Source organism: Caloenas nicobarica, chromosome 1 (assembly GCF_036013445.1).
Source record: "Caloenas nicobarica isolate bCalNic1 chromosome 1, bCalNic1.hap1, whole genome shotgun sequence".
Taxonomy (NCBI): domain Eukaryota; kingdom Metazoa; phylum Chordata; class Aves; order Columbiformes; family Columbidae; genus Caloenas; species Caloenas nicobarica.
In genome coordinates this window covers 72231008-72243710 of record NC_088245.1, presented here as the reverse complement: position 1 = coordinate 72243710, position 12703 = coordinate 72231008, and the positions used below count along the sequence as shown (strand labels likewise).

The following is a 12703-nucleotide window of genomic DNA, read 5'->3' as shown; positions in this document are numbered from 1 at the left end:
ATGAAGCTCCGCAGAAGCCCTGTGTAAGCTCTGCCAAGTCATTTGTAGCCATACAAAAGCAGCATGTGATTGTGCCTAAGACTGACTTCCGTACTTAAAACGGTTCAAGATTTAAAAAAAAAAAAAAGGCGCCACAAAACACAAACAAATGACCCCACACACACTATTAAGGGCTTCTACCCTCTATGAGGACTCAAGATCTGACAAGCCCAGATAGAAAGCAGTCTGAGTCACTTACAAATAGTTTATTTAGGTGCTGTTACACAGGGTGTTTCAAAAAGATGGACCAAATTTGGTATTATACTGCTTTGAAATTGGTTCCATCTTTTTGAAACACCCTGTGTAGCCCTAGTTCCTTCTTCTGTATCAGAGGAAGTGATCTGATGAATTTAGCCCTTAGTTACATTGTAACTAGTCTTCTGCTTTGTGCCTACCTTGTGGGGACTGTTATCTAGTGGATATCAGAAGCTGTACAAACACTTTCCAGAGTTGAGATGCTGAGTATGAACAGGGATAACAGAAACGTTTTGAATAAATAGAGGACCAGAATATTTGTGATTTGTGTCCATCTCAAATTCATGCCTGTGTTTTTTTTTTCATTCTCACAACTGGTAGAAAATATTATGCCCAGAGGAAAATATGAATTGGTTCTGTGTGGCATAACATGTGGGAAGTTGGTTTTATTTGAAACCGGACTGGTCTAAGCCAGTGTTACTCAGCCGGTAGTCTATAAAACATTAGAAGCAGCCTGCAAAATAATTCCCTGTCCTTCTCTTTTATTAATTCAAATATAAGCATTTTTCATTTAATGTACAGGTACCAAATTTAGTTGTTTTCTTATTTATTTTAGTAGTGGAACTGATCTTTGCTTTCCTAATTTGTAGTTGTCTGTTTAATACTCTTCAATCATTAAACAAGAGAAGTGCGCAAGATGGTGTTATAGGTATTTTTTTTAAATTTATAAAGAGAAGCAGGGTGTATTGACACTGAAGATAGTGCATGTTTTAGTAGAGGCTTCCTCATAAGAGGGAACCAGAAATGGCAGAGTGCACTTTGTTTCAATACCTGTAAGTAGAAGTGAATTTTAACAACTTCACAATTCCCTGTAGCTTTCATTGTCAGCATTATAAAATCGTATGATCTTGGAAAGAACGATTAAAGGCTGTGTATATGGATAGATGCACAGTGGAATGTCGTTCCTCAACAGTGAGAAGGGAAAGATCAGTATAAAAAACCAAAACAAAACAATCTGAATTCCTTCTTATATTTAATCAGCATTTTCCTTGCGTCTGATATTAAGCCATGATGAAGACACTTTTTTCTACATGTTCAGCAAGTTTTTACAAAAGCTTTTGTTTGGGGAACCTTTAAAAATCAATGAGATTTCTGTCCACATAATATACATGGGTGACTTTAATAGTGGGAGAGGCCCTACTGTGGTCAGAGTTTTGCCCCTGTGCATCCGAATGTTTGCAGCTTCATGTCCTCAGTTTGTAAGATTACACAAGGGCATTTCATTGTGTAAGGCAATGCTTAAGTACTGTTTGCATATGTGTCTATATGTTTGTCATAAGTATGTTAAATCTGATTGCTAGACCAATCAGCCATTGTAGTAGCAATTATGGTAACTCAATGCATTTAATATATGACAATAGTCTATAAATAACTTGGTCGAGGAATCCTATGTTCCTAACCTGTTAAGTAGGTAGGTCACCCCAGACACTGCTCACGTGTTTCTACACATAAATATTTCCATTATTGGTTTTGTACATTTAGATAATGCCGATTTTTCACCTTCTGCAGTAGTCTGAGGAGGTACTACAGCCATTTTTAGTTCCTTTGTGCACTCTATATAGTTTCCTTGATTGAAAGAAAATTTCCTTCTCTTATTTATATGAGAGAAAGTTAGTATTTTCTTACATTCCTGTGTCCAGCTGGGAGACAGTGGAGATTCTGAGAGGGTTGACAGGGTGTTTTCCCACCACCTTTGGCAGACTAGGCAAATCTGTTTTAAAGATGTGTCCAACATATGGTATTATTTTAATGGTTTCACTGATCAAGTTCAGAGCATATAATCCTAAAGGTTTAGAAGCTGCAGCATTATTTATTTAAGGAGAAAGAAGCATTTTCACATGGCAATGTAATTTATTAAACATCACTCTTTCTTAGAGGTTCAGACTTGAACACTGATGTCTTTCTAATGTGTAGCAGATACTGTATAAATTACAGCCATGAAGAATCTTGGTTTTATATACTAAGTGTTATCAATAGTAGAAATACACAGGTGGACAGACAAAAATGTCCTGTTCTGGGATTAACTCTAAAATAAGCTCTGCTACACATATGTACCATATGGATCTGTTTTCCTTCCCATCCATTATAGAAATGAGAGGAAGTAGTTAATTGTTTTCTCATCCAACTTGCAGATTTGCAGGTTCCTCAAGGTAATAATTTTTTTATATGGCCTATTTAATGTGCTAGGGAATTTTTTAAAGCCTTCTGTTGAATCTGTGGGGAGTTCATGTTAGTGCACTGGGGTACCTTTCTGAGCCTATAGTTTTACTAGAAAATATAATCACATAGCTGAACTTCTGCAACTACTTTTTTTTTCAGAATCCTATTGGGCTCATTCACTAGTGTGGGTTAGTTGCATGAAGACAAAAAGCCAACAAAACCTACATAGTGTAAAAATTGTACCAAACAAACCCCTCATCTTTGATTTTTCCTCGAAGAGGGACATCTACCAATCAAAATATGAGAAGATATTTGTGAGTCTCTAGTTACACTGTAATGTTCTGCTGAACAATAGGTTTGCTAGCCAGTTAGTTTCTTAGTGTGTTAGTACAGTATATGTGAAGAATACTAAGTTGCAATAGTCCATTTCAATGGATTATTGCACACCATGAATGGGAGCAGGAGGAGTCTACAAAAGCCAAGGTTTTAATCATAAAAGAAAACCTATAATTTTTCAGAAATAATTTTTCTCTAGAAGTGTTTAGAAAGTGCCTACAGCTTTAAAATGCAGTCATTTATCCACTTAGCACTGAAGTTCAGGCCATTATTCAGAAAGGCCAGAACTGTATTTTGTAATGCAGACTGGACTGATGCTAAAATGATTTAAAGAAAATATTATGTATTAGTACAGATGTACATATAATTAGGACAAACAGAAATACCTAAATGTGAATTCAATTGTGACATCAATGGTTGACTCTAAGCAAGCAGTTGCATTACATCTGGATTAACTGCTCAATGAGCAACCCAGTATATTTTTAACATCATATTTGCTATGTAGAATGAAATTATCAAAAAAATCATAATCTGAAGTATGTTTTTAATCATTTGTTAATTTATATTTACTGTGGTTTTTTTTAAAAAAAAAAGTTCTTTAGTTAGTAAATTCATAAAATAGAAACCCATATAGAAAATAAGAAGTAGGAGTTATAGTTAGTTTGCAAACAGCAAATCGACAAAGCTTTTGTATATTTATCAATAATGAAAAAACATAGAGAAATAAAAGAAGATAAAACTTGACGAATATTGCCAAAGAAATCTCAATTGCTTTTACCTACAATGTTAAAATGTCCCCTTGCCTACTGAACATTACTTAGAAAAGGGACAGGAAGTATATAGGGTGGGTCGTACTACTAGTCCTTTGAAAGAAAATGTGATGATGCTATGATGATGTCTATAAATACTTATGGCTAATCAATATTCAACTTCAAAGAATTACCTTGGTAATGAATCCTATTCAACAGCTAACAAATAGCTGCTTGTAAACACTAAATAAATGGAAAGCGTCTATATCAGCCTCACTCTTCTAGGCCAACCAAATGCCATCTTCAGAACACATTCTCTTACACATCAATCTCTTGTGTTTTCAGTTCCCTTAAACATTCGTTCTGCATTTGAATGTTTTTTTGATGTACAACTTTGCATGAGTTTCATGAGAAATTGGCAAGACTCAAAAGCTGATTTCTGATTTTCTGATCTCTAAGGAAAGTGCTGTGCTTCATTAAATTATATTGGCATGATTATTTTTTTATTTATTTTACAGTGTACATATGTGTGATCAACTATGGAAAATACCGGTAATAAATGTAAAATTAAAAACTTCTTGCTCAACAGCTTTGCTCTTTTTTAATCTCTCGTCACTGTATTTGTTGAATCTCATTATAAAAAGAAGATTGCAACTTTTACTCTTTAGTATTACAGAGGCAGAATAGTGAGCTGAACTGTATTTGAATACATTACTCATCAGATTATCCTTAGAAGTACAGGCAAATTGTTCAGTACAAGTTTTTATAATTTTTCTAGAGCTACCAATATATTTGATTTTGACAATTTTATTGTCTGAGGAACGGTTTGGAAAAATACACTTTAAACATCTTATTGTTCATACAAAATGAACAATTCAAGTGCCATATGTAACATTAATTTTGCATATTTCACTTTTCTGGGTGATCTTCAGACCACAGTGAGACTAATAGGGAAACATGTCTTTACTATGGTGAGATCAGAATTTCATCTTCAGTACTAAACCTAAAACTATATTTTCCATAAGATATTTTATTAGTTACTAGTCATGGATAATATAATTCTGACAGGTAGTAGGTATTTATAGAGTTCTGACTGGGTTTCTCTTCTAGCAATTTGAAATGTTGAACAGGTTGGAGAATATTTAATAGAGGAAGCCAAGTGCATATGCCATGAAAATATAGCTATTTGCAGGTAGATGTTACAAGGGGAAAATATGAAGGATGTGCATGCTCTGTTATTTATGTGGCAAATTATTTTGCACTTCCATTCCATTTTACAGAAAATTTGAGCTGCATGCGATAAAAGCTAAGAAAACGTAGAGCTAAGAATAATTGTTAACTTTGGTTTGAGCTGTGGGTTTATGAAGTGATGCAGGGCAAGATGGATTCACTTGAAGTAAAATAGAGCAGCCTGGGATGAAAGCAGTCACCTGGTGGCAGCATTCTGCACAGTTATGTGTGAGCCTTTCTTTTTATTTCCCAAGTCAAATTCTTGCATCCAGTGATAGGAGTTGTGCTCAGGCCTATGCCTCACTTCAGGGCCTGCCTTGCGTGGCTCACAGGCATGTCATTCTGAATGGTCTAGGGATAATATGACTGAGGTAGGAACCCACAGGGAGTCTCATCCAGTTGTCTTTGGCCAGAAGGATGGTGGAATCACTCTTAGGCCTTAAAAGTGGACTGAAGGTTTAAACAGAAGGGAAAAAAACCAGCAGTTAATGCGTTAGAATGTCCTGCAAGAATCAGCTCATTTTTTGAAAATTAATGTCTCTCAATGACTGTAGGAGTTTCAGGAGTGGTATAGACCCTGGAGAGCTCGGGAACTATTTTTCCAAATCTTACATAGCCAGTTCCTCAGGAGGTTCCATGCAAGTACATAGCAAAGCAACCTCTGATTCTTAAAAAAAAAAAAATCTGTACAGTTAAGAAGATACTGTTGAGTAACTTAAAATAATGAAGTTCAGAAACATTAAAACTTTGAGCTAATTAAACCTGCGCTAATAGGACACAATGTACAGAATAGGGAACTTTGAACTGGATAGCTTTCACATGGCAGAAGAGAATCATTGATTAGTAGTAGCAACAGTGATGGTACAACGTAGAAAATTGCCTTCTCACGTGGTAGATCTGGACCAACACAGTGCATTTTTAAGTATCTATAGAATTAGAACAGTTGGGTTGGTTTGGTTATGCAAATGCTCAATCCCTAATACGTTATTCATACAGATTACATTTGCATATGAGTCACATTTAGTTTGAATTTGCCAGATGTATGAGATCATTCCATGAAGTGAACAGCACCTAAAAATATAGAGGAAAGACTGTTTAGAAAAACAAGATTTAAAATGCTTTACTTACATATTTTCACATCTTATGGTATATTATGCAAGCAGAAGCACAGCAATGTTGAGACGCTGTTCAGAAAAATGTGTCCATTGCTAACACTTCCTTAAACAGTATATTATATGACAAGACTTCATTGGATTTGTTTCTGTTTCCCAGTCAATTTCTCTATTAATGGGAATGTTCCTCTTCTGAATACATTCAGATGTATCATTTTCAAAGCCAGCATAATTTTGCTGCTTCTTGTTTTTGTGTTATGTGAAGATCCCAAGTCTTTTCAGAGTGCTTTATCATTTACTGTAGCATGGAAGAACTTTAAAATGTGCTGCTCAAGGCAAAGCTTATACATACACTGAGCAGACAATGGGCAACTGAATTCTGAATTTTTATAATTTACATAAAGTTTTGACAAGCAATAAACTTTTCGTATGCACAAAGGGAGACTACCAACTAGTCACTTGAGTTCAACAAAGACTCCTCTAATGTGTACGTAAGTCATTTGAGACTTTTAAAATCTTTCTCTTGAAAAAATTCTGTTTTGTTCGTATTGCAGCCAATCACTGGACACATTAAATGTTTACATTGGTACTTGGTGAAATAAATTGAACTGTATACAATTTGAGATTACTGCCTTAGTAAAGAAAGTTCACAGCAGTGTATCAGAACACACACCCGGTGAGCTGCTTCGATCTCTTTAAAGCAGAATCTGCAAGGAAAGTCTACAAGAAAAGAAAATTGAGAGTTTAACCAAAGCTCGATAAAGAACTATCTGGGAGTATAGTTGATATAATATGCAAAAAAAGAAAACAGTGAGAATCAGTTTCATGCTAAGCTCCTCCAAATGATATATCTACCAGAAGCAACAGAATTTGATGGCAATATGTTTAGAGAAAGAGGTTTCTCGTGTTCTTTCTTAAGATGTAACAGATATTTTTTATGAATTGCACTATATCTGCCCATTCCTCAGACAAATATGGGTCGTAAGTACAAAAACATCTGCAAGCTTTCCCATGAAAAATGTTCTTTATATTTGAGACCAGAGAAGAGGAAGGAGGGAAAATACCTTTCGAATCAGAAGAAATACACTGTCACAACATTGTGTTTACATTGTTCATTTGTTCCAGACTGTCTTTTCTAGATACAACTTCTTCAGTTCTTAATTTGCTGTTTCTAAATCTTTCATTTTCTTGTCAGGAGCAGCTGTTACTTAAATATATTAAGAGCAGACTTTTCTGAAATTTATTTGAACTAGATCTGCTTTAAAATCTGTTGTAAATCAGTGAACTGGGTTCACATCAGGCTATTCATGGAGCACTACTGTCTGCTTTTCCTAAGACATACAAAAGTTTACGCAACAGCTGGAAATTTATGGGAGAAGTAGAAGTACAAGCAGACATATTACTGAAGGAGAGTTTTATGATTCTGTGGCTTCTAGAAAATATGTGTATTTTCTGTTTGTGACTAGATTTGACACATTCATTTCTGTTGAAAAAAAATGTCAAAGTATTCCAACTACCAGTACCTGGTTTTGTTTGTTAGAGGGGCTTAAAGAGCAGCAAAGCACAGAGTCATAAAAATGTTTCGCTTTGTGTATGTAGTCACAGCAGTGCAGCTATACCTTGAGCACATTTTCAGAGTGAAATGAGAAGGTGTCATTAACTTTGCCTTGCATTCTCTATTAATATTTTTTTAAAAAGATTGTATCTGTTATAAAACAAAATGTCCATTCAAGTGATTATTAAGTGATATAAGTGTATATATAAGTGTATATATATAAGTGTGTATATATAAGTGTATATATATAAGTGATTAAGTGATACAACTATAGACCGGTCAGCCTCACCTCCATCCCTGGGAAAGTGATGGAACACCTTATCCTTGGTGCCATCTTAAGACATATCAAGGATAAGAGGGTCATCAGGGACAGTCAACATGGCTTCACCAAGTGGAAGTCATGTTTGACCAACCTCATAGCCTTTTATGAAGACGTAACAAGGTGGATTGACGATGGCAGAGCAGTGGATGTGGTCTACCTTGACTTCAGCAAAGCATTTGACACCGTCTCCCACAGCATCCTCACGGCAAAACTGAGGAAGTGTGGACTGGATGATCGGGTAGTGAGGTGGACTGCAAACTGGCTGAAGAAAAGAAGCCAGAGAGTCGTGATCAATGGGGCAGAGTCTGGTTGGAGGCCTGTATCTAGTGGAGTGCCTCAAGGGTCAGTTCTGGGACCAATACTGTTCAATATATTCATCAATGACTTGGATGAGGGAACTGAGTGTACTATCAGCAAGTTTGCTGATGACACCAAGCTGGGAGGAGTGGCTGACACGCCAGAGGGCTGTGCTGCCATCCAGCGAGATCTGGACAGGCTGGAGAGTTGGGCGGGGAAAAATTTAATGAAATATAACAAGGGAAAATGTAGAGTCTTGCATCTGGGCAGGAACAACCCCAGGTTCCAGTACAGGTTGGGGAATGACCTATTAGAGAGCAGTGTAGGGGAAAGGGACCTGGGGGTCCTGGTGGACAGCAGGATGACCATGAGCCAGCACTGTGCCCTTGTGGCCAAGAAGGCCAATGGCATCCTGGGGTGTATAAGAAGGGGGGTGGTTAGTAGGTCGAGAGAGGTTCTCCTTCCCCTCTACTCTGCCCTGGTGAGACCTCATCTGGAATATTGTGTCCAGTTCTGGGCCCCTCAGTTCAAGAAGGACAGGGAACTGCTGGAGAGAGTCCAGCGCAGGGCCACAAAGATGATTAAGGGAGTGGAGAATCTCCCTTATGAGGAAAGGCTGAGGGAGCTGGGTCTCTTTAGCTTGGAGAAGAGGAGACTGAGGGGTGACCTCATCAATGTTTATAAATATATAAAGGGTGGGTGTCGCGAGGATGGAGCCAGGCTCTTCTCGGTGACAACCAACAATAAGACAAGGGGTAATGGGTTCAAGCTGGAACACAAGAGGTTCCACTTAAATTTGAGAAGAAACTTCTTCTCAGTGAGGGTGACAGAACACTGGAACAGGCTGCCCAGGGAGGTTGTGGATTCTCCTTCTCTGGAGGCATTCAAAACCCGCCTGGACGCCTTCCTGTGTAACCTCACCTAGGTGTTCCTGCTCTGGCAGGGGGATTGGACTAGATGATCTTTCGAGGTCCCTTCCAATCCCTAACATTCTGTGATTCTGTGATTCTGTGATTGTTAGAGCAACTAACTGAAGTGCTGAATGAGGAGCATATATGTGCAGAGAGATACCATAGGATCAGAGTTTTTATTGAAAGCTATAATTAAAGCTGTGAGTGCTAGACACATGAGGCATGATATATTTTTTGAAGAAATGTGGCCATTTGCAGATGATTGCCACCAGTCTGCTCCACTAGTTCCTCTAGTCTGCCAGGGCCATGTGGCCTCACAGTAGCATTTTGCCAGTGTTACAGAGTTGGAGACATTGCTTGTGGTCTTATGCACAGCAGTTTGACAGAAGTGCAGACCTGGACTTCTTACAAATTCCGTTGCTTCCTTTCTGTCAGGTGCCAGAACTTTTATGTCCTATTAGCCTTGTACCACTACCTTTCAGTCTTACTCTGTGTCATTGTTATATATGTATTTTGTTAAATTTGTGGCTGATTGAAGGATAGTTAAGTTGAAAAACATTCCTGAATTGCAATATTATTTGTTTGACATTTGAATTTTAGAATTCAAATGAAAGGAATTCTGCAGTGCATTTTATTTATTAACATTATAATGTTAAGAAAATTCAAATACTTTTTGGTAAACCACGTTCGTATGCCATTTATATGACATAACCTACCAAGTCTTGTTATTGTGGTCTTATCTTTTTGGTGGGGAAGAAAGGGCCATTGTCTTTACTGTAACTAAATATATAGTTCACATTGTTTGACAATAGGGGATTCCAAAGAAATATTGGAATAAACAAAGTAGGCAGAAAATATTACCACTTTTCCTCTGGGAACTGTTTAAACATGCTGCCATTTAAATTAACTGTAGACCTTGAAATTTTGAATATGCAGTTGTATGTAGTGTTTGCTTTAAAGCAGAAGCAGTATCTTTCATAAAAGTAACAGCTGCTATTTTAAAAGATGTGGTGAGGATCTATCTAGTGTGACAGGTAGGCTGTTTAGCTTTTTCAAATTACTTGTGTAGAATTTGACAGCTGTTGGAATGTTACTTATAGCCTTATATATATTTTACTTCAAAGAAACTCAAATACTTCATTAAAAAGTTGTCACTAAATTGCACACACAGAAGTTACTTAGGTTCTTTTGTTGTTGTTGCATTTGGTTGTTGAATTTTTGTTGTTGAATATGGTTGAATTTTTGCCGCCAAACCCTGGCGCTTATTTCCAGGTTTTCTTAAAGTTGATCTGTCTTTGTTTTGTTTTGGTTTTTTGTTTCAACAGCTTGATCTAGTTGTCCGTCAGAGAAACCTGCATAGTTTGGAACTTTTCCTCTCATGTGCACAGAAGCAGTTAAGCATTTTATTAAAGGAAGAGCCAGCCACTACGGAGGAAAACAGAGACTGACGTTCTCAGTACTGCTGATACTGTGTGATTTGTGAAGCTGCAAACCTCAATCCAGCAAATGATGGATATATTCTAATCTTTTGGGATTGTATCATTGATTCAAGATTGATCTTTTATTTGTTTATTTATTTTCCTACTATTATCAGATTGCAAATATGGGGGGGAGGGAAATCCTTGGAAAAATTGTTTGTATTTATGATTTTTCTTCCATTATATTTTCTAGTAGCCCATGATTGAAGTTCTAGATAGCTGCAGCAATGATGAAAACATTTCCCTGTTATGTCTGTTTTAAATTTGTCATCATGTGTTAATGTAATTTATCAGTATTTTTGGTATTTTAAAACATCAAGAAAAACATTTAATTGAATATAGATACAAATGTATCTCTGGTTTCAAAGTATGTGCCCAAGTGCATTGCCTCCAGTGAGCCTGAGGAGCATATTATTTCTTTTTACTTTGATCTATGGCAGAAGAATCAGTACTAAAACATAAAGTGTCATTCTTTAGTCATTTATAAACAACTGCAGCTCTTTTAATATAAAAATTTAAAAACTAAACAGTGCATCTTGTTAGAGTAGTACAAAGCATTGCCATAGCTGATGTATGGTATGTATTTTATTTCTGTTTTACAACGCAAGTTTGATTCCAAAAGTCCTTTTCTCATGAAAGTACGATTAATGTGACTGACCTCAGTTTCAGGAAGAAGATGTATGTAATTATGTGGAGGCTGATACTGCAGTGCCTCAGTGGAATTTCTGACAGAATAAGGAGTGCAGCTTGCTGACCTCAGATGCCCTTTCTAAACACGTTGAAGGAAGTAGAAAAACTCCTCACTGACATTATTGGACTTTGAATCAAGTCTTAGGTCTTTCTAGTCTTGCTGGTGGCAGCGTGGAGGGGGATTTCTGTGCCTACACTCTATTGATTGTAGATTTCAGACCTTAGTTATAAAAGAGTTCTGAATGAAATAAGAGAAAATAAATGTTCATGCCTAGGAATGTAAATAAACTGACAATTATATCTCTTATGGTGAGCTTGTGATTCAATGAGGGATTTATGGGCATATTTTAGTGTGGTTCTTGTTATTCAGTGGTGTTTTGCTTTTTTTGTTTAGCTGGGGGTTTTTTTGCATCAGCAGTCACTTTTCATAAGTGACTTTTTTATAGAAATAAGGAAACACCAAATGGTTGAATATGTATTTGGCAGTATGAAATATGTATTGCAGAGAGTTAAAGTTTTTATTTAAATCTTTTTCTGTGCTTCAGTTTTATAATCAAAACCAAAAGTTTTGTATTCTGTGTGCAGAGGTTCACTGAAGAAGTAAATAATGCTGGTTTTACTAGGTGATGACCTCACCCTACAAATGGATGAAAATCTTTTTCATATTTCTCGATTGACTGATCAGTTTCCATTTCTTCTGGCAGACAAAAAATATTTTAGTCTTAACGAGTCATCTACTTATTTATCATTCTTAAGACCGTGAAATTCTTGTCTTTGTCAGCTGCACTAAAGATGATACAGATGTTCACGTGTGTTTTTTTGGAAAGCAGAGGTAGCATAAAATGAAATTGATTGTCTAGTGCTGTCTCACAATCTACGTTTAATTGTGGAAATAGTATGAGCAGATTCCAAGATGAACTTCAGTATTCTCATTTTTACTTCTAGGCCTGTAGATGGAATAGTATTCCTTTTTACTGAAGACCTCAAAGCATTCCTCATCAAAGCCAGAGCCTTGGTGGTATGTCAGCATTCTCCTACTAAAGAGTTTTGCATTCTGACTTGCAGCAATATGTAAAAGCACTTGTTGGAGAAGCTTATGATTGGAGTCAGTAAGATTTCACTGGCAACTGTGGTGTATCTTTCCCATTAGAACATCATGTGTTGTTTAATCTCAGCTCTTTAATATTGTGATTGTCACAGAAAACTGTAGGTATTTTTTCTTACCTTTGACAATTTTAGTCCTTTAGTCTTTCTCTCTACCCTGCAAGCCGAACTGCAGAATTAGACCACAGACATGTGAGATCCGATTGGGAGCTTGGATGACATTCAAAACTCCAAGTCTCAGAGGAAAAATTTAGTTATCCAGCAGAAAGAAACCTATCCATTATGCAAGCTTTGGAGTGTCCAATAACCTCCATCTTCTCCACATCGCATCCAAAGCTTTCAAGCTTAGTTTTATTATTCGTTATTTCTGTGTAACCACAGGAGAATACAGTTTGTGGAAATGTTATATACATATATGATTATATACTTTATATTAGAAATAAACCATAAATCCTTTAATGTAAA

The 12703-nt window shown here is 36.5% G+C and overlaps 1 protein-coding gene across 1 annotated transcript in view; it reads left to right on the top strand.

The window, feature by feature from the left end:
• CCDC91 (coiled-coil domain containing 91) overlaps positions 1–11421 on the top strand; it is a 138516-nt gene extending 127095 nt beyond the window's left edge. Inside the window, exon 13 of the mRNA XM_065647939.1 lies at positions 10292–11421. Coding sequence (XP_065504011.1) covers positions 10292–10414 — 123 coding nt within the window. The 3' untranslated portion in view covers positions 10415–11421. The remainder of the gene's footprint in view (positions 1–10291) is intronic.
• The last annotated feature ends 1282 nt before the right edge of the window (positions 11422–12703 follow it).